The following is a 22,776-nucleotide window of genomic DNA, read 5'->3' as shown; positions in this document are numbered from 1 at the left end:
ACAAAGTTGAGTTCTTTGCTTCCATTAGAAAGAAAAGGCAGAAGGAAGGGATTTCTATATCATTTCTATTTCAAGTAAACACAGCAATCTTGAAAACACACTGCAAAATCCAAGAGTAAGCAAAGAAATCTGACTTCCTTCCACACTCTACTTGATCAACCAGGACATAGGAATAGAAAAAAAATGAGAGGAAAACTACAAGGAAAAGGCTCAATCCAACTGAAAGTGCTTCATGATCTTTTTGATGATCATCTGAAAGCGACTCTGTTTGTTCCTTTGAAGTTTCTGCATGTGGTGAAGAAAATACATATAATTTTACATCCCTAGGATCATAGACAAAGTGACTTTGCAACCAAATGAGTGTCATCTTTTGGGGAGAAAGCCTTATTTTCAAAGTTTAGGGCAGCATCTGCCCTTTAATTTTGGTAGTTTTAAGCTTGATGGGTTTTTAAAAAACTGTTTTTTTTTTTTATTTCAAGGTCAAGGAAATATTATCATGGAGAAAAAAAATGAGAAAGGACATTCAAAAACAATACAATGGGGCTAAAAGTCATGGCTGAAAATTTAGAAGGAACTGCTTAATTGAAGGAAATGAGATGTATGTTTTTTATAGTAACACCAAAGGCTTTGGGGCGAGGAGCAGAATCCCCATTATTTGAAAGCAGATATTTTGGTGACATTTTGTACATGGGTAGAAGCTAAATAGCTTAGGAGTATAGTGGCTTACATTTAGTGGCACTGGTTGTGCACAGGTATTGAAGGTGTTATTTAGTCGCTCAGTTGTGTTTGACTCTTCTATGACCCAATGGACTGTAGCCTGCCATGCTCCTCTGTCCATGGAATTTCCCAGGCAAGGATACTGGAGGGGGTTTCTATGCCCTTCTCCAGGGGACCTTCCCAAATCAGGGACCAAACCTGAGTCTCCTGCGCTGGCAGGCCGGTTCTTTACCACTGAGCCACCAGGGAAACCCCAGTGTTAAAATACCAGAGGTCAAAAACAGTTTCTACTTTTCAAGAAAACTAGAGGTACATCCCATGACTAGATTTCATGTTACTTTCATTTCTTTTCAGAGTTCTCAATAAAATCACCATGGGGAAGGGAATTAAATATAGAACTGTTTCTTTCTGAGTATTAAGACTAAAAGTTTCCCAACTTTGAAAGCCTAAATTTATGGCAGAATATGGGTTTCTTTCCCAGAAATAGTTATATTCTTGGAAAGGTTCGACACACAGCGGGCTTCTCTGGGCCATTCGCGCTCTCACCTCAGTAATCGCATCCCAGCGGTGGCCCCCAGGTAAACGCAGGTGGACCCGTGGAGATGGACTGGAATGTGCCCCTTGACTTTTTGCATGCAATCCTCAAAGGCTTTGGGGGCATCTTGGGGGTTTTCCGCATACTTGGAGATCCCAGAGCCTGAAGAGCAAACATTCATCACTTCTTAGCATTACCAGGAACCAACAAGAGCCACACAACTTTTAAATAAAAAAGCAAATCAGCTCTGTAAATTAATGGCTTTTTATAGGGGATTGAAAACAGTGTATGTGCTAAGTTCCATGTGGCCACACAGATGAGTCAATTCTCAAAATATAGAAGGAAAGAATTACAAAGGTGAAAAAAATTGAGCCGAAACCTGCTTTGAAAAAAGGTTCTCATTATGGAAATTTCAAATATATATAAAAGTAGAGAGAAGAGTGCAACAAACCCATGCACCCATCTTCCAGTTTTAACAGTGATCAGTCTTGCCCCATCTGCACTCTCCCATTCTCTCCTAATGAAGCAAACTACAGACATGGTATCATTTCATTCTATAAATATTTCAGTATGTATCATTAAAAGATAAGACTTCTTTTAAAGAAACATAACCATAGTCTCATTAGTCTATATAAAAGTTTAAAAAATAATCACTTAATATAATTAAATATCTAATTAAGATTCACATTTCCTCCATATTCATGTTTTTTCTCTCCCTCTACCTCTATCTAGTTTGTTTGAACTAGGGCCCAAATAAATTCCATCCATTATAATTGGTTGCCATGTCTTTTAAATTTCCTTTAATATGTAGATTCTGCCCTCTCTTTCTAATTTTTCTTTGTAATTAAACACTTTTTCCCTTGCAATTTCATTTGTCCTATAGTTTCCTAAAGTCTAGAATTTGCTGACCACATCTCCATGGTTCATTTAATATGTTATTTGGTTTCAGTGTTTTCTATAGATTGGTAACTGAACACAGAGGCTTAATCAGATTCAGGCCTGAACTTTTTCAGAAACAGTCATTTGTAGGGATGTGCATTCCCAATTAGAGGCACAAGCATCTGGCTGCTTCTCTCTCTGTGCTGTTAATAGGCATCAGTGGTCATTGCCTAGATCCATTAGCCCATTAGGGTTTGTGAAATGGTGATATTTTATTTCCATCATTCTTGTTTCACTTTTTATTTAAAATGCTTTTAAAAGAGGAAAACTTCCCCATCATTAACTACTTGGTTACCCTATAGTACAGTTGGTACAGGGAAGGTTGGATAGATATGTGCTTGATTCTTTCCCTTTATTTACCAGCTTAAAAAATATTGATTGTGGACTTCCCTGGCAGTCCAGTGGTTGACTCCACGCTTCCAATGTAGGGGGCAGAGGTTCGATCTCTGGTTGGGGAACTAATATCCCACATGCCACGTGACCAAATAAATTTTTAAAATTTATATATATGCTATATATGTGTGTGTGTGTGTGTGTGTATGTTGCATCTCCAGTATCTTCTTAACTTAACCATGAGGGATTTTATTTGTTTGCTTAATATCTTTAAGGGCTTATGAATCTACAGATACATTTGCTATATAATATTGCAGTTATTATTCTTATTGATGGCCCATCTTTATCCAGTGGTGCTTTCTTCAGTTTGGTAGCTGAGTCCTTTTGACATGATCCCAAAAACCTTTAAGAACTTCTCTGCTTTCTGATATGAGATGTCTCAATGACTTATATACTTCCTGCCCCAGATCTGGAATCTGCCATTTCTCCAAGAAATCCTGATTTCTTTTATTGAGTAATGGTATCTAGTATCCAAAATTTAGAAGTTAGGGTGCTCATTGCAAACCTTTCCAGAAGACAGACCTAGAGAAAACTTTATTTCAAGAGAAAATATGTCATGAATTCTCAGTGGTATTTCTAATTCAGAACTTCAGTTTTTCCCTTGAATTCACTGATCTTGTATCTTTATCTTCCTTTTCCTAGGCTAAAAATCCTGTTCCCCAATCCCTCCAACTTAATAACTCATGTGCTTTATTTCACAGCCCACATGCAGCAGTCTCAGCATGACAGTGACAGTACCGGCACTACCACCAGTGGTAGGATTATTGAAAACAATTTAAACATTTTTGAAATTCTTTTTTGTCCTTAGGGTATATCCTATTAGACATATACAAGTGTCCATAAATAAAGTCTTCTTGAAATACATACATGCTAATTTGTCTCCAGATGGTCTATGGCTGCTTTCATGCTAAAGTAGGAGAGTTAAATACAACAGAGATCACATGGCCAACACATGAAAAATATTTATCCTCTAGCTCTTTACAGAAAAAGTTTGCTGTCTCCTGACTTAGATGATTTATTGGCACCTTCAACTTAATATATTCAAAACCAGATTCCTTAATCCTGCCATAGCCCCAGCCCTCAGTGTTGCCCGTTCTCAGGAGACGGTACCTTCATGCACACAGTCACTCAGGTCAGAACTGATGCTCAGGTACCACCAGCCAGGATGCCATACATTAAAACAATCGTAAAATGTTGTTGGCTCTACTTCCAAAATACGGCTCAAATCTCAGCACTTCTCACTCCTTCCCCAGAACCATTCTCAACCAGTGTTTCTCAGCCTCCGCACTACTGACCTTTTGGGCTGGATGGTTCTTCATTGTGGGGACTGTCCTGCAAGTCATGCAGTGGTTAGCAGTGCCCTTGTTCTCTACCATTAGATGCCAGCAGCACCACAAACCCCAGTTGGGAAAACCAAAAATGTCCCCAGAGGGACTTCCCTGGTGGCCCAGTGGCTAAGACTTCATGCTCCCAATGCAGGGGGCCTGGGTTCAATCCCTAGTCAGGGAACTAAGATCCCATATGCCACAACTAAGACCTGGTGCAGCCAAATAAATCCATTAAATAAATAAAAATAATAAAAAATAATAATGTCCCCAGATAGCAACAAATGTTCCCTGGGGGGCAAAATTGCCTTATGTCGAGAAGCACGAGTCTAGGCTAGACCACCCACACATCACCTCCCACTTGCACTGCTCTAATAACCCTGGTCTCCCTGCCTCTAGGTCTCTTGACTACATGCTCTACATTGACAGAGTGATCCGTTAAAATGATGTCATCTAATGTTAGCTCCCTGGTCAGAATCTCCTAATGGCTTCCCAATATACTGTGAACAAAATTCGTCTGAGTAAAAGTCAAACCCCTTACTCCATCTCAAGGTCCTCCCTGAGCTGGCCTCTGCAACAGCTCTGGCCTCATTTCTCACTTGAATCTCTTACTCGTTCTGCTCCAGTCACACTGGCCCCTTTGCTTTTCCTAGAAAATGCTGAGCTGCTGCCACCCATGGTCTTTTCTCCTGCCATGCCCTCTGCTAGCACATTCTTCCCTCAAACACGTGTGTGCCTCACCCTCTCATCTCACTTTGGTCTCTGCTTAGCTGTCACCTTCTTTGCTCTCCCATGAAACGCATGATTACTCTCTATCCACCTAGCTGGCTTAGTTTCTCTTCCCAGCATTTCTGACTGACATCATATACCCATTTATTTGCTATCTCTCCTTCATTAGACTGTAAGTTCTATAACAGTAGAGACTTTGTACATTTTGTACATTGTACATTTGTACATGTATTTGTACATTTTGTACATTGGTTATTTTAGAATTCCCAGTGTCAAGAACAGTTACTGGCAAATAGCAAGCACCCAAATAAATATTTATTAAATATATGAATCAATCAATCAGTGAGATTTTCAGATCAGCCCACCACACTATAGGAAGGGGATTGTGTAGTTCAGTCTAGAGCAAACAAAATATATTTCTGCAAGAACTGATCTCTGGACAGGAACTGGTTAGGAGCATTGCTAGAATGTTGAAATGTGGAGTATTTGAGCATGTCCCTCAGGGACCTATTTTCATAAGGTTCCCTTAAGCCTCCCAGAGGGAAAAGGAGATTGGGTTCACAGGCTCATGGAATACTGGGAAACTCCAACGAAAGAGCTAAAACTGCTATTCCAGTCTGAGAAGAGAGGGTTGGACAGCTGGCATAAGACTTACTTGAGGTGGGACAGGAGCAAAAGTCATGTTCTGAGCAAAAGACGGTTTTCAATGCTATAGTGATCTGGTCCCTAGAGCAACTTTTGAAGGTATTTCAGTGGAGATGGTTAAGTCTAGTCTCAGTGGAGTTGAAAAAATTTTTAACTGCTGGTGTAAAGGGAAAACATGACTGTTACCTCTGAGAGAAGGCAGCAGGAAGCCTGAGCAGTGCATCCCGCACAAGAGATGAGGGACAGGCAAGGAGCCAGTGACCCTCAGAGAATGGCTTTAAAATAAGCAGCCAGAGTAACAGACACCGGCATGGTGCCCAGGAGCTAAGGCAGCACCCACTGAACTCACAGAAAACAGCAGCATCTGAGGACTGACGCCCACCACGAATGCCCTGAGAAAAATATTTCTAAGGCCCTGGGCATTCAGGGAACACTGCTAGGCAAGCAAACATTCACCGCTCCCTCACACTGGCCAAGCCAGGGGAATCCTGGGGAAATCTGCAGCTGAGAAACTAGAAACCCAAATTATGCTTGGCGAAGCCACTTGTCTTCCAGTGGATGACACTTGCCAAACTTCAACTCTGTTATTTGAGCTGTAGTTTGTGGTCTTCTGGTCATTCGGAGAATATATGGATCCCTGAGGCTACTGTGATCAAAGAGAAGATCCATTTATGGATGTGGTGTGGGCTCCATGACCCTGCTCCTCCCCTCAATCACATCCAGGGTGGGCCAAGGGCCCCTGCCCCTGAGAGACTGCCCGGATCCCTCCCCACGAAAGTGCCACCTCTTCCTACAGTTTGAGGCCATCACGACTGACTTGGCTAAACTGCCCTCCCAGGGCTAGAGGCAGATCTTACAACTATGTTAAGACAGCCTCTTAGCAAGAATATCCACTGGGAATTCTAAAGTGTGGTGCCACATAATTAATAGCTAACAATTATTGAGTGCCTACTGTATGCCAGGTCTTTGCTACCTGCTTTATATGTGCTGGTGCTCAGTTGCTAAGTTGTGTCTGACTCTTTGTGACCTCATGGACTGTAGCCCGCCAAGCTCTCGGGAAAATCCCCTGAAGGAAGAAATGGGAACCCACTCCTGAAAAATCCCATGGACCTGCTTTATACATATTATGTCATTTAATCCAAATCATTCCTGTGGGGTGGGTATTACTGTTATTATGCTTTTTATTTTAGAGATGAGGGAGTCAAGATGCAGAGAGCTCAGATAAGTTTCCAGAGCTTTCATAGTAGGGATGAGGGTGATGTCTTAATCACTGTCCTACAATATTATCTCTGCTTGGAGTGGCTGGTCTGTCTTTCCTCAAAAAGCATCCTGTTTCATGCTTCACAGTGAAGAGATAGCTCAGAAGTTAGGAGCACAGAGATGGGATCTCTGGCTGAAGTTTCAGAAAGGTTGCTGCTGCTGGTGAAGTGCAGGTAATGATGCAAGCGGTTCTCAGAAGACACGAAAGTTCCCTGTTGTGAGGAGCCAAGAGAAGTGCCACACAGATGCCCCTTCAAATAAAGGCTTAGTGTTCAGATGTTAATTCCTTCAGGGTTTTCTTTAGCTGCAGAAAACTCTTGGTCAACACCTTCTTCCCAAGCTGGCAACATCCAATAACTGACAGTGACAGGAGGAATCACCATCCGGTCATTTCAGACCATTTATACCCAGTGCAGGACACCTCTACTTGGCTGGAGCTCTGCCTTGCCTGAGTTGCAGTCTGACTTCTCTTTCTGTGCAGTCCTCCTCTTTCTGCCTCTCTTCCACATCACTCCCTTGCACCCCAGCCTCTGTCTGCGCGTCTGCTCCTTAAGACCCTAGCTGTGACACCTATGTTCCAGGATCGGCGAGCTCCTGGCTGTCCTCCATGGAAGGGCAGATGGCCAGAGTGCACCCTGGTTATCCAGAGACAACTCCTGGTCTCTCTACGGGAAAGGCTAATTCTGCTTCCCAACGTTTTCTCTACCACGATCAGCAAGAGGGTATTCTATTTGAGCAGCTTATTGAGGGAAATGAAGGAAGTTGCTTGGGGTGACTGGCCCAGAGTCTAACTCATCCTCTGGGTTGAGGGTATCCCTGTGACCTATCCTGTACACTGGTTGGGAAGATCCAGGCCGAGTCAAAAATCATAGTACTCTATAGAGGGTGGCACATACATGCACGCTCGCTCACTGGGCTTGATTATGTGGCCTAAAGACTTAATTGTAAAAGGCAAATTTAGAAAACTTTTTGGTTTTGATTGTGCCACATGGCCTGAACCTGTGATCCCCAATGGACTGCCAGGGAAGTTCAAAACTTTTGATAGAAAAATATCTTTATGACTTCAAGTTAGGGAAGGATTTCTTAAATAAAACATACAAAAGAGCAAACGAAAAGGCAGAAGACTGATAACTGTACCTTTGTAAAAATTAAGAACTTTTATTTGTCAAAAGACATCATGAAAAACTAAAAAGACAAACCATAAACTGAGAGATATTAGCAACAGTATAATAATAATATAGCAAAGCATTCATATTCAGAATACAGATAAAGAATTCCACAACTCAATAGGAAAATGTCAAGCAATTCAGTAGAAAAATGAGCAAAAGACATGAACAGGCGTTTCGCAGAAACAGAAATAGTCATAAATATATAAAAAGATACTTAACCTTATTAGTAACCAGGGAAATACAAATATCCCTCAACAGGGAAAAATGAACCAGGTACTCATAGCAACAGAGATGCATTTTAAAAACCAAGTGGTAGTGAACAAAGCAAATTACAGAATAAATGTTTGCTTCCAATTGTATAAATATGCACTTGATTCCATTTCCAAAACCAGGAAAAACTAAATGCATAAGGACAAAACTATAAAAAAGAACAAGTAAATAGTCAACATAACATTCAGGATATATTGTGGAGGAAGCAGGAAGTGCATGGAGGGTCATTAAAGACACTGATAACGTTCTGTTTCAGAGTTGGCAACTCCCTAGCCATATACAGTTCACCACCTTCTTTTATACAGCCTATGAACTGAGATATTCATGCATTATTTTTAGATGGTATTGAACTTTTTTTTTTAATAATATTTTGTGACATTTGAGAATTATATGAAATTCAAAATTTCAGGGTCTATAAAGAAAGTTTTACTGGAACAGAGCCACACAAGCCTGTTTTTTACAGATGGTCCATCTCTATCTCTTTTTACCCTCCCCTCCCACCATACACAGCCAACTGGAATATAAGTTTCCTATTGGAATATAATTTTCCATGAATTTCTTGTGTTTCTACATATCTTACGAGCAGAGGCACTCACTGCTGTTTTTCTGGACTATCTGTTCAGGGATATTTGCATAATAAGCAGGCTAAGAAGATACGGATAGTGTTTCCCTCCAGAGCAAGGCAGGCGCCCATTATAAATCTTTCAGGTTCTCTAATCCCAGGGTTCCTTATTGGTAATACAACCCACTGTGCAAGCAGGTACCATCTGGCATCTCTATATCACCCTGTGCAAATTGGGGCTCAGAGAACCAGGACAAGAAAATGCTGATCCTTGGGCTATAGCTATTTGTGTGAGCAATAAACTCTCCTTTGTTTCTGACAGAAGTTTTGGGTCTTTCACCAGCATCTGTATCACACCATTTACAGTTCTTGATACCCCCGCCTCCCGTTTTACAGATGAGAAATCTGAGATCCAGAGAAGGGAAGGGGCTAGCCTAAGGTCACTGTACTGAAGAGTAGCAGTGCTAACAAGAGGTCTCATTTCCCTGACGCCCAGCCCAGTGCTCACTCCTCGCCTCCAGACAGTATTTCAGGACCCCTGCAGGCCTCCCAAAGGACATTAGGATGCTCCCTTCTTCCCTTGGGCCTTACCTTTCACGTTGCATTTGAAGGTTTGACTGACCACTCCAGTATTATTCGCCTTCTCTGCTGGCCATTGATAAACGTAGATTGTGGTTCTGGAAGACCCGGCATCAAGTACAATTCCATACTGAATAAAAGGGGGACGGAGAGTTAATTACAGGCTCAGCCTCTCTGAGGACCCCTTTTCCCAGAGAACCCTGAGTCGTCCCAAGAGTTTAACCCACACTGCTTCCTTTATATAGAACCTGACCAGAAAAAACTTATCTTCTCCAAACCAACTTTGTTTCTGTTGACTGGAGGGAGGGGTGGGGAGGAGATGGGTCAGGTGTTCCAGGCCACAGTTCTCAGCCTTGGTTCACAGTGGAATCACTTAGGGAGCTTTTGAAGCTCCCAATGCCAAGGCTACACCCTGAGACTCATTAAATCAGAATCTCTGTCAGTTGTCCCAGGCACACACAGTACTTAAAGCTCCCGTCGTGATTCCGAAATGCAGCCAAGGTTAAAGATGAGTACCCCAAGGATTGTGCATGCAAAGACAATCTCCTGGTTTCCCTTCATCCAGATTCCGCAGGGTGGAAGTACGGGAGGTCAGAAGCCACCTGGGTCTCAGGAGGAAAATGAATAGTCAGTCACCTGCTACCGTTTCTTCTCCAAACTTCCAGGACTATCCACCTGGGAATAAGCAACCAATAGGAAACCATGGAAGGAAGTACTTAAGGAGGAAAAAAACCAAAATACAAAAGATTGTTGATATATCATCTCACTTTGGTGACTCATGTGTGGAAGAATGGACAGGAGGGTACTGCCAGCCATATCACCCAGCTTGAGGCAGTTACCAGAGAGCTTTGCTTGAAGGTGTGGCCCAGCTCAGGCCCTGGACCAGGCCTGCCCAAGACAGAGCATGCCGTAGCAGCCAAGGGGCATGGGAATGAGTTATGCTGACCTAGGTCAGTATCTGGTTGGGCTGGAGTCAGCCTAGGCCATCAGAGGCTTCTGGATGGCAGCTTTTCCCCAATTCCTCTGCCACTGAGTTAGCCTAGCCTGTCTCAGAGAGGAAGATGACGTTGGGTTCTGGAGGCAGGTCAAATCGGATGGATTCCTACTTTTCCGATATTGTGTAAGAGACCTAAGCTCTCTGGATTCCATCATCTGCAGACAACTTCCTTTCGGAAGTAAATAGGAGACCATCTGCCTGATGCTTACTGGCTGTTCAATAAATTCAGGCTACATAGAAAAACCAGTAAGCAAAATAAATAAAATTACAAAGCAAGAAAAAGAGGAAAGAAAAGTGAATAACACTCCTCAAACCCAACTACTGTTTTAACACCTTGTTATATAGCTTTTCCAGTGGTCTTCTGTGCATACAACTACATATACACCTATGTTTCATAGGTTTTTAAATCAACACAGGATTATATTACACAGAAGCTTCTCCAGTGCTCTTTTCTTACTAGAAAAATATATCAAGAACATCTCTCCCTATCAGTAAAAACACTGACATCGTGATTTTTAAGACATTCATCACATTGACTGTGAGACATACAGTAATTCATTTATCCAATCCCCTGATTCTAAACTTTCTGCCATGAACACTTGCTTCATTTGAAATAGGAGCAAATAAAAAAGTGTTACTCCAGCTCCTCCATTCTATTAAGATTTAGAACATGCTGTGTACACTGGTATTTGAACTTGAACAGCCTCTTCAACTTGGCTGTTCAGTCTGATGACGCGTGTTGTTTGGGATCTTGACATGACACCCCTCTATGGCGAACAAGGGAGGCATTGTTCACAATCTGTTCCAGGCAGAGGCTCCCCATGAGATTAAAGCACAGGTTGAAACTGAAGGAAATCAGGTACTCCAGAGGTCTGAGCCTCCATGTCAGTGCTTTCTTTCCTTCCCTCTGCTGCCAGCCTGCTCACTACCCCTCCACCAGCCCCTCCAGACCAGGTACTGATAAGAGGAGAGTGAGCATAAGAAGGCAACCACTCCACAAGATACCATACTGTCTATTCCCAAATCTTCTTTATTCCAACCCTTCATGAAGAATGCTTAGGGTTCCTGGGCCAAGATCAGAAAGAAAGAAGAATGTTCACTTTCATTTGTAACTCCAGAAAAATGGGATTTAGTTTTCACCACAGTGGGTGCAGCCAGAGACTTTGCTCTGAGATTTGCAGGAGAAATGGCAGCCCCTTGGGTACCTGCTGATGTACTGACAGGGGCAGCCTCCAGGCCCAGGGCTACTTCTCACTAACACAATCCACCCCCACCCCACCATCTTTCACTGGCATTTTCAAAAGTGGAAAAATTGGTCTTTAACTGGTTTTCAGAGTTCATTTGCCTAGATCAGTGCAACTCAGTGTGGTTCCATGGAGGAAGGTATAAGAGGAGAATGAATTTCATTCAGTTCAATGAAGTGGGTGATGTTTGGGTGAAAAGCAGCAGGGCACCCTCTGTTTAATGCACTGTCAGAAAAAAACACATGGCCTGACGCAGAACTGAAGACACACTCAGTGGGTCAACCGAAAAAAAACAGTCTTCCATATTAACCCATGGTCATGGACTGTGTGATCGTCTAGGAAAAGCAAAAGCAAAGATCACATGATCAGCTTTCTTAGATGTGTTTATCATCATCATCATTACTCTTACTATAATAATAAGAATAGGGATAGTAATAAACATTTGCTGAACCTTATAATATGCCAGGCATTACAGAAAGGGCCTTAATGTCACATTTATAAGGCGGGTGTTATCATCATCTCCACTTGACAGATGGGAAAACTGAGGCTCACAGAGGTAAAATTAGCCAAGGTCACAGACCTGGGATCAAGCTGGGATCTGACTCTCAAACCTGTACTCATAGCCCCTATACTTTCACTGAGTTCCAAGAAAAACAAGTCTTTCTTAAAATGTATTTTTAATTGAAGGATAATTGCTTTACAGTATTGTATTGCTTTCTGCCATACGTCAGCATGAGTCGCCCATAGGTATATCTATGTCCTCTCCCTCTTGAACCTCCTTCCCACCTCCCACCCCGTCCCACCTCTCTAGGCTGTCACAGAGCCCCAGTTTTAATTCCCTGAGTCACAGAGCAAGTTCCCACTGGATATCTGTTTTATACATGATAGTGTATATGTTTTCATGCTACTCTCTCCATTTGTCGCACCCTCTCCTTCCCACTCTGTGTTCTCAAATCTGTTCTCTATGTCTGTGTCTCCATTGCTGCTCTGCAAATAGGTTCATCAGTACCATCTTTCTAGATTCCATATAGATGCATTAATATATGATATTTGTTGAAGAAAAACAAGTCTTAACATGGTGACTGATTAGTAAGAAGGTGCCTGGTATGGTATGGCAGACTTTGTTCAGACAAAAGACCCTTGAAAGCAAACTCTTAGTTAAGTGGTATGCAGATCTGGGTGGAGAGGAGAATGACCAATGTGAATAAGGAGCCAGGGCTTTCTAGAAAGGAATAAACCAATTACCCATCTCTTGTTTTCCAAGAGGTAAACCCGGGTGGGCCACAGGGTACCTGATACCCAGGCTGATGACTGAGAATGGATGAGGGTTAGAAGGAAATGGTTTTAACACAGCCTGGTCCGGTTGTTGTGCTTTGGAGAGTTGTGTGATCCAACCTGGGCTCTAATGTGGCCTGAGCAGGTCATGGCAGAAAAGCAGGGTCCCTGAAACTGGGACTCTGCATGCCCTTCTCCACCAGTGACGCCAGGTGGGTGCAGGCAGCAGTGGCAGTGGGATGCCGATCAGATGGGACTGAGAGGCTTCAGGGCTTCCAGGCAACTGTGAGGGGGTTGGGAGGTAAAACCTCAAGAGGAGGATGTCAGACTTAACGATAATAAAGCGGCAGGGTGGGGGAAAAACAAAGGCAATGTTGTCATGTTTATTCCTCAAGCTGATAGAGCAGGTCAAACCAGTAACAATGAAAAAGGGACTGGGGATATTTCTATTGTTGCCTAAGTTTTAATAGTTCCACTCTATGAGATCAGTCCTGAGTGTTCATTGGAAGGACTGATGTTGAAGCTGAAACTCCAATACTTTGGCCACCTGATGTGAAGAGCTAACTCATTTGAAAAGACCCTGATGCTGGGAAAGATTGAGGGCAGGAGGAGAAGGGAACGACAGAAGATGAGATGGTTGGATGGCATCACCGACTCAATGGACATGAGTTTGAGTAAACTCTGGGAGTTGGTAATGGAAAGGGAGGCCTGGTGTGCCTCAGTCCATGGGGTTGCAAAGAGTTGGACACGACTGAGCCACTGAACTGAACTTAATAGAACACTCAGATAAAACAAGGTCAGGTGGGCCAACATTGGATTTAATAGCTAGAAATCTTGACCTCTCATGTCTTGAGGAACATTCCAGGGCTCCCTATATTGGCAGACCACCATGGAGCTGGCCCCTCAGAACCACCAGCTGCATGCAAAGGCAAGATAAAGCAAGGTATGAAAACATAAACAGTGAAAAATTTATATATTTTTTTCATTTTTTTTTAATATTCACTGCCTCCACTTCCACACTGCCCTTCCCATCCCCAGCACACATTGCACAACAGAAGGACAGGTGTCTGGACAGGCTGAGAAAAGCTGCATGTGAAGGGCCCCTTTCCAAGCTGTCATTCCACTCCACTTCAGCTGGCCCACAACATCTGTCTTTTCTCACACCTAATTCTCTCAGTGAAACAGGATGAGCCCCTGAGCCAATATTCCAATGTCATAGAACTCATTCTCCTACAGCTGGGGCTGAAGAAATTAAAAATCCCCTCTCTGAACTGTGTCTGCTAATGAGGATATACATACTGATCCTTCCAAACTCTTGCCTTAGGCCACTGTTCTCTGCTTTTTTCTTCCTTCTATGCCAATTATGTTACTTCTAATCTGTGTAATCACAGGAAGCTATTTGCCCTTTCTGTTCCTCTGTTTTCTCGTTTTCAAAGTGGGAATGAAAATAATCTACCTATGGGGTGACAGTCACTGAGGGTTCCCCACCCACAAGCTCTCAGACCTCACCCCTGTGATGTCCACTTATGTACTTTCTACCTGCCTGAAGGCTGTCTCCATTGGCCTAGCCTACCTGAGCTCACAATATGCCAGAAATACTAGAGAGCTTATGTCCCCCAGGGAGCAGCCCTCAACCGATGACCAATGGAAGCTGGTGTGTAAATACGCCCTGGACTCGGATGACTGTGAGGCAGGTGTTCTGTATGCCCGTGACAGATTTCATCCCTGAGGTGAGTTCCGCACTGGCTCCCAGGGCAGTCCCAGCTGCCCACAGTGGTAACCTGCTGGGTATCAGCCCCTCCACTGACTGCCTTCACTTCTGTCTCACTTCCATCCCCCCAGTGCTTCCTGGGGTCACCCCCAGATGACAGTCTTGCACAGGCATCTTTGACTAGGGAAACCGCTCTGACACAGTGGAACTAAACATGTGTGGTCTCCTTCAACAGCACCTCCACACTGCTCTGGGACCCACTTTTCTCTCCTCAGTTTACTCTTCAGGTCTTCTAATTCCTCCATGTCCCTCCAGTTTGAACTTACCTCTCATCTCCCCAAACAACTGTCTTAACCAGCCCATCCCTCACATTTGAAGGGCCCAAGAGACCCTTTTTTATAAAGGAAGACTTCTGCCCTGTCCTGCCCCGCCCCCGCCCCGCCGCCAGTCTTTTTCTCATCCACAGGCAAATCCACAGTGTGAACAGCCTCATGCACTGGACGTTGACTGTAGAAGGTGGGCTAGCTCAGACTACAGACCATGCCCATGCTCTGTCTACTCCCCCTGCAAGCTGCTGCCCCTTTGCCACCCCTCAGGTGAGTGGTGAGGTCTGCTCTCAGGGGAAGGCCCACACAGACCCTGGATTCTGGGGTCCCCAGCATGTTTTAGAAGGGGAAGCATGGCTCTTGGTGGGCACATTCCCTTGTCCCATGGAGAGGTGTACCTGGAGTGCAGCTAGAGCTGGTTCCTTTGATTTATGGGGTCTAAGGGCGGTAATGGGCTTCCCAGGTGGTGCTAGTGGTAAAGAACCTGCCTGCCAGTACAGGAGATGTAAGAGATGTGATCTCTGGGTTGGGAAGACCCCCTGAAGGAGGAAATGGAACCCCTCTCCAGTATTCTTGCCTGGGAAATCCCGTGGACATAGGAGCCTGGCGGGGTATGGCCCATAGGGCCGCAGAGTCAGACACAACTGAAGCGGCTGAGCACGCACGCACAGGGTGGTACTAGGGTCTAAGAATGGACTTGCCCCCCAAGTCGCTCCTGCGATTCAGCACCTTCCTGTCTCTGTGCCCGTCCTCCCCTCCTCCCCTCCTGTGCAAAGGAGGACATGTTTTCCTATCAGAGGCCAGTATCTCCTCCTGGGCTCCCTATTCAGAACTTAGGATCAAGGAACAGTTGGAAGGAAATGAAGAGAGCCCTGGCGGTGGGTAGAGGAATGTTCAGGTTTCAGGTTCTGGTCCCACCATCCACTGAGCAAGCCTTTGTTTCCTCACTTGCAAAATGGTGGTGACAGGGCTTGTCCATCTTCCATAGCTGGCACAAGATTTCAGTGAGATTATTCAGGGAAAAATGCTCACTCAACTGACTAGCAATTTACAAAGAGTAAGGAGATGGTATTTCCTCTAGTTGCACTCCTGATTTTATACAGTTTATAGAGGAAGGCAGTGCCTGGAGCTTGGGAAAACAGCTTCTCTAGGCCTTAGCTAATGTCTTTGGACAGCCAGATAATTTGTTTTCCTCTCACCACTGGACAGCTGCATGAGGCTTTTATTTTTCTTTTTTATTCATGTTATTCATGGGAGGCTGAGATTCTTAAGTAAAGTATAAAAGAACAAAATTCCATTATCTAGAAAAGATTTTAGGAAATTCTCTGGCAGTCCAGTGGTTAGGACTCGGCATTCTTACTGCTGGGCCCCTGGGCTGGATCCCTAGTTGGGGAAGTAAGATCCCACAAGCTTCTTTTTGCAGCCAGAAAAAAATTTAATTAATTAATTTAAAGGCAGACAGACAGAAAAAAAGAAACAGATTTTCCTCTACTCCTTTAGCAAAGTGGACTCTGGATGGTAGATCAAACTCAACCACAGAGTCAAGGCAAAAACGGTTCTTTTTATCTTTTAAAAACCTCTATATCAAATATAGCCTATGAACAGTCCCTAACAGCAGGAAGATATAGAAAAGACCCAAGGTCAAAGACAAATACTAAATGAGATTCAAATAACATGGTTCCTATGGCTCTCCATCTAAGAGTGGTTTTCATAGCTTTAAAGAGTCATAAGAAGAGAAAAAGAAAAGAAGATATGCAATAGACTATAAGTGGTTCTCAAAACCTAAAATATGTACCGTCTGGCTCTTTACGGAGGAAGTTTGCTGACTTCTACTCAAAATAATTGAAGGACTCACTGATTATCTTCACCTTTCACTTGACATTCCCTCAGGGGATCACCTCCCGTCACCCTTACAGCCAAAGCAGAGGGCACGTACAATTCTGTCTACCAGAGTCCATCCATTGGGGGATGGTTTTGTCAAGGCTGACAGAGGTCTCTGGAACTTAGCATGAGGTCCGGAGTAATTTTGGTGGGGGGAGGAGTCAGAGGGATCAAAGCATACTTCTAGACTCAAAGAGACGTAGCACAGCACAGATCAAGGAGACTTTCCAGGTCCTTGATTTTGTTTACCCAGGCTAGGCCAGAAGAAGAGCCTGGGTCTCCTGGTCTCTGCTCATGAGCAAGGTTGGGTCATCTGGGGAGACTGACAAGATGGTAAATCTTTGGTGAAAGTGGAAGTGAAGTCGCTCAGTCGTGTCCAACTCTTTGCGACCCCAGGGACACCATGCTCCTCCATCCATGGGATTTTCTAGGCAACAGTACTGGAGTGGGTTGCCATTTCCTTCTCCAGGAGATCTTCCTGACCCAGGGATCAAACCCAGGTCTCCTGCATTGTAGACAGATGCTTTACCGTCTGAGCCACCAGGGAAGTTGGCAACAAAGTCTGCTTTGGTTCCAAAAGTCAGGAGTCAAAGCAAGACCACATCATCCTAGGAGAAGGTGTCACCACTATCAGTCTGTCACCTCGAACACCACAAACCTAGCATGTCCAGTCTTTCTCCTTGGGTCTTACCCCATCTTTCCCTGGCTCCAGCTGGAGGTGAGGAAGGGCAAGAATTTTCTTCTCTTCTAACTCACAGCTTGAGAGTCATTGATGCTAGAGCCCATTTCTTCCCTTCAGTGCCAACCTCTTCACACCTACCTTTGGTCCTGGAAAGAGGACCTCTTTCTGGTGTGTCTGGATGAGTGTGATAGCCATAAACACCACAATGCTCAAAAACAAGACCACCAAGGCGATGATGGCTGGAGTTCGGGAGAGGACCTTGAGGCCTAAAATGAGGAAGCCCAGAAGACACATGAGGGGGAATCAGGAACAGGGCTCTGCCCTTCTTCGTAGAATCTGTGAATTGGGTGCTTAACTGGGTGCTTAGCTGCGTGCATAAGTCACTTCCTCTGGCTTTTTTGAGACCCAAACATTTAGAACTACAACTGGGCTCAAATACCCATTTGAGTATCTTTCCTCCAAAGAGTGGACTAAAACAGCGTTTGCAAGGAGGGTGTGCATAGTCTAGCTCTCTGGTATTTCCCAAAGTGTGTTATGCATATTACTGGTTGTCCCTGAGATGATTTCCAATAACATTTATTTCAATGTATATTTGAAAATTATGAGTTTTCTATTAAAGCAGGTGATACAATATTTCATTAAAAAAATAATCTCGGATAAATAAGAAGAAATTCCTATTGTATTTCAGATACAATCAATGATTATAAAGTTTAGTACATGGTGACATTGTCAAACAAATGGTAATGTGTCTGAATTCCTAAGATATGTGGGTGTCCAGTAAGAATTCAACCTCAGTCATTTTCCCTGTGTCTATAGTAAAGACATAGACATCTTTACAAATGAAGAGTAACTAGACCCCAATCCACATGTTCCCTCCCAAAGGGGTCATGTAATCTCTGGTATTTATATTTTATATTTTAATCATAACATGTAAATGCAAAACAAAAAAAAGTAGCATATGAGTTGTCTTCAACTAAATATAGCCTCTAAGTAAAGATAATTATATAATTATATGCATTGTATGATAATATACAATGTATCATAATGGACTATTTTTACTTACTAAATTTAAGCTAATATTTCCTAACTAGATGGTTGTGAGCAAATATTTCCTTGGATCTTAACGTACCAGTGTGGGCTAATGAAAATTTCATAAATAAAGTAGCAAATATATTTATTTAAAAAAAAGAAAAGAAGGAAAGAAACTTTCTAAAATGACCCCATTTATGTTACGCTCTAAAACAGGTGGATGACAGAAATCAGAACAGTGATGGCACAGGGGTTTGGGGCAGGCACTTTCTAGAGAAATGAAAATGCTCTTATATCTAAATAGGATTGTGGGGTATATGAGTTTGTGCATTTTTCAAAATTTATCAAACTTTCCAAAATCCTTTGGAAAAAAACTAAAAATCACAGCAAACCAGCTCCTTTAGATACAATTTCCCTTAAAAAATATTCTTATAAATTGTCCATTTTCTAAAAACATAATCCTTCCAGAAGGCAAGAATACCAGATTTAGGGACACAACTTAAGATCTATCCATTTCACTATATATTAAAGAAGTGAAAGTCACTCAGTCGTGTCAGACCCAGGTCTCCCACGTTGCAGGCAGATTCTTTACTGTCTGAGCCACAAGGGAAGCCCAAGAATACTGGTGTGGGTAACCTATTCCTTTTCCAGGGGCTTTTCCTGACCCAGGAATCAAACATGGGTCTCCTGCATTTACCAGCATAAAGAATCCACCTGCAATGTAGGAGACCGGAGTTCGATCCCTGGGTCACAAGATCACTTGGAGAAGGAAATCACAACCCACTCCAGTATTCTTGCCTGGGAAATCCCATGGACAGAGGAGCCTGGTGGACTACAGTCCATGTGGTTGCAAAGATTAGGACACGACTGAGCGACTAAACCACCACCACCACTACCTATCACTATGTATAACTTATACCTAATTTTTTTAAAGATAAAAAGACATTAGAGTAAAATATTGACTAAATAATAGTCTTGTTAGAACTATTACAGCATAAACATAAGTGGTGACATTCAAATGGCTGAACTATGATAAACACTAGCATAAGAAGAAGATCATTGAATTCAGAGAATCCAAATATGTCTCACCAATTGAGTATTTAAATTAATTAAAAGTAAATAAAATTTAAAAATACAGTTTCTCAGTTGCACTAGCCACTTTCTAAGTGTTAAATAATCAAAAGTGGCTACCATATTGGACAGTGTAATTACAGAACATCTCTACCATCACAGAAAGTTCTATTGAACAGCAATGGGGTAGAACCTGCCCTATTCTGGAACATCTACTTTTAGATCATCATAAGCTATTCTTTACTACTCCATTATTTCTAGGGATATTTTCTTGGAAGAAAAAGAAAGCATGTATTTAATACCATATAGAGTCAGATTCAACCTCAATATCCAGTCACATCACAGTGCTCATTACTTGGGGAGGTCAGTCATGCAGTAGGTCTCAATATCTCAGAAGAGCCAACTCTTAACTTACCTCATCTGATTCCCCTGCAGTATAAATACTGCCACAGACACATCCTGATGTCCAAGGTGCCTTAATTCTCCTACCTTGTCACTGGGAGTGAACTGGAGGGGAATTTGTCAAAATGTATCAAAATTGCAAATGTGTATACTATCTGCCTCATAATCCCACTTCTGGGAATCTATTCCACAGAACTGGTCCCACGTGTGTTAAACGACTTGTACACCAAGTTACTCACTGCGGAATCATTTGTCATAGCACCTGGAGGGCAGCCACTGTGGCGTTAACCTTCAGAGCCTCTGGAGGGGTCTTGCCTCACTTTTCTGTGATTCCAGATCAAAGGGTATGACCCAGACAGAAACCGGTTTATCCACAGAGGCAAACTTTTGCATCAACTGTTACACAGTGCACATGCCAGGTCAGTTATATACAAGACAAGGTAGACATTTAATCTGCCAAGTTAAACTTGTCCTTTGGAAGGAATGTAACAAGTTACTCTGCATGTGTGATGTTATTTTATATGTGTTAAACTATCAAAGTGTTTTGAATACCAATTTAGGGGTACCACTAAAGAACATCTGTCCATGGGGCGGAACTGGGGGTGATACGTAAGCAGTCTCCTGACCACAGCCACGAGCCTAGCCTCCTAAGTCCTCTGCGCTTCAGCAGTTTTCAGGTGAAAAGCTGTGATTACTTTAAGCAAAGCCTTGCTCCAGCAGAAAAGCCTGTCGTAGACCAAAATGGACTAGACCAGGTCTCATTCATTTAGGGAACTGCAGCCTAGAGCTGTGCTGTCATTAGGGCTGGAGAACACTGTCATTACCAGGTGCCTCCCGAGAGGGGAGAGGCCAGACCCTTCCAGGCTTCCACACAGAGCAGCTGCAGAATGTGCTCCAGAGGCAGGCAGGCAGGCGGGCAGGCGGGCAGGACAAGCTCAGAAGTGTGTGTGTGTGTGTGTGTGTGCAAATTCTACCCATGTGCCTGCAGTAAAAGGTGGTAACAACACTGACCATGGCGGGGGCGGGGCGGAGGGAGGGGAGGGAAGAGGGGAGGGGGAAGGGATGCTGTAGGCACCAGGCCAGCAGCAACTTGGATGGAAAGAGAGACAAGCTCCAAGTACTTTACAGTTCATCACAAAATCAACAATATTCTAAAGCAGACCTTACACACAGCTGGGTAAGGGAAACCACAAGGGCCAAATTAATGGATTATGCAAACCGGAAAAACCGTTTAAGCGAAACAAGCATGCTAGTCCTTGTTTTGTGTGGCTTTGAGGAAAAGAATTACTTTATGCCGGTGGCGAAAGCCGGGTGACGACTAAGTCTCCCACCAAAGAGGTTAAACCATCATTTGCTGGGGACGTGGATGAAACAGCCTGTGGGCTGAAGCTGGGATTCTTGGGTGATGTGACAAAATCATACTCGCTGCCTGCTGAGTGATACTGACCTGCTTGCTCACAAGGTTGGCGGGTCAGCACCGTGAACATCTCTCCTTCCAGCTGCAGGTGAGAGAACATAGAATGAGGGCGCGAACTTGGTCCCTGACTTAAGAAGTTCCGAAAACTTGCACTGCGTTAAAGCACAAACCCACTTCATTTCTTCCAAAGGAAAGCCTGCTGGGGGCCAGATGAACCTAGAACTTCCCAGGCAGACCCAAAGCTGGGCTTATATTCTAGAGTCATCTCTCGCCAACCCCCACCTCCCCCCATGCAAAAAGGAAGGACAGACTTGCTGAAATTTTAAATTAAAAAAATTTTCGAAGAAGTCAAGCTTCTCCTGCAGATTTTCCCACCTGTACACACCTCCTGGGGCAGAACAAATCTTCAACCTATTATCAACATTCACAGTCTGAGGCAGGGCTTTTTTCTCAAAGCACGCCAGCAAGGGAGGTTTCTTTGTGTGTTCGCGGCTCGCGAGCCCGAGGTCGCTCTTTCAAGATCCAAGACGAGTTATCTGTCGCTGCTGACTGGCGACCATTGCAAGAGGATGTCGGGCCCCCAGCATCCAGCGCCCCAGGATCTAGGAGGCCCCACTATGGACTGAATCCCCACAGAGTCAAGGCATCCAAGCTCCCGGCGCTTCTTTGGACCCGAAGAAGCGCTCGGTTAAAGACGCGTCCACCTCTCCGGGGGCCGCATGGATCACCTCCCCACGGCCCGAGGACGTGGGGCCCGCGTACTTCTGTCCCTCCCTCCGGCCCCCTGAGGAATTCGATTCCGTTTCCTTCCCTCCCAGATTTCAGCCCCACGAAGCTTCCCACTCCTGCAGCGGCTCAGACGCTGGGTCCACTCCTCACCTGTGCGCAGACGACCGGAGGAAGGCGACTGGCGCTGCCGCAGTGCCCGCCGGCAGCCAGAGCTCCAGGGGCTCCTGCGGGGGCGGGGCGGAGGCGGGGACAGGGCGGGGCTTCCATGTCCTGGGCCCGCCCCCTGGTCCTGGCCAAGCACCTCTTCACCTTCCCTCTTCTAGTTCACCGTCATGCGGAATGGGGGCGGGGAGGTTTGGGAACCGCAGCCGGGCCTTGGCTCTTCACTAGCGATCCCGCCCGGGCCTACTTGGGAAAAGTGGGGCGGGGGTGATGTCTTTTAACTGCTGCCCTCTTTGATGTCAAGGCCAAGAGCCTTTTGACTTAACTGTTGGTTTCCTCCACTGTTACCCCAAGCCTCAGTGGAGGGGAAGTGGGATCAGGGCAGGGCAGAGACTAAGGCACTCTGTGGGTGTGCACTGGTGCTCCATCTTTCCGTGACATGGAGGACACCTGTAAACACCTGAAATGGTGGGGGTGAGACAAGTAAGCAGACTGGTCCCTGGGTCACTTGGAGCAGGAGGGCAAAGTAATACAGAGTCTTTCCCTCGCAGATAGTTTAGCAGAACTGCCTTCACTATGCCCAGGGACATTCTTACTAGTTACTGAGCAATGCTGTCCCTCACTGCATTTTATAGGCCAAAATTCAGTCCAAGCACTTCTTGGAAGAGGCCAAATAGGAAAAGTGACCAAAATGCAGCCATTCACATGCTCCAGGAGTCTGTTTTTA

The 22,776-nt window shown here is 44.2% G+C and overlaps 1 protein-coding gene across 2 annotated transcripts in view; it reads right to left on the bottom strand.

The window, feature by feature from the left end:
- The window catches only part of ENTPD3 (ectonucleoside triphosphate diphosphohydrolase 3), a 33,848-nt gene extending 11,722 nt beyond the window's left edge, over positions 1 to 22,126 (bottom strand). Inside the window, exons 1-5 of one of the 2 annotated variants that reach the window (XM_043886668.1) lie at positions 22,038 to 22,126; positions 21,189 to 21,240; positions 17,378 to 17,505; positions 9,136 to 9,253; positions 1,264 to 1,414 (exon numbers count right to left, since the gene is read on the bottom strand). In XM_043886668.1, the coding sequence (XP_043742603.1) occupies positions 1,264 to 1,414; positions 9,136 to 9,253; positions 17,378 to 17,505; positions 21,189 to 21,228 (437 nt within the window). In that variant the 5' untranslated portion in view covers positions 21,229 to 21,240; positions 22,038 to 22,126. Of the gene's footprint in view, positions 1 to 1,263; positions 1,415 to 9,135; positions 9,254 to 17,377; positions 17,506 to 21,188; positions 21,241 to 21,543; positions 21,963 to 22,037 lie in introns of those variants that run through there. The other variant, XM_043886669.1, reaches the window with a different exon arrangement.
- Between the last annotated feature and the right edge of the window lie 650 nt (positions 22,127 to 22,776).

Source organism: Cervus elaphus, chromosome 24 (genome assembly GCF_910594005.1).
Source record: "Cervus elaphus chromosome 24, mCerEla1.1, whole genome shotgun sequence".
Classification (NCBI taxonomy): Eukaryota; Metazoa; Chordata; class Mammalia; order Artiodactyla; family Cervidae; genus Cervus; species Cervus elaphus.
The sequence above is the reverse complement of the archived record's forward strand: the minus strand, read 5'-3'. Positions and strand labels throughout refer to the sequence as shown.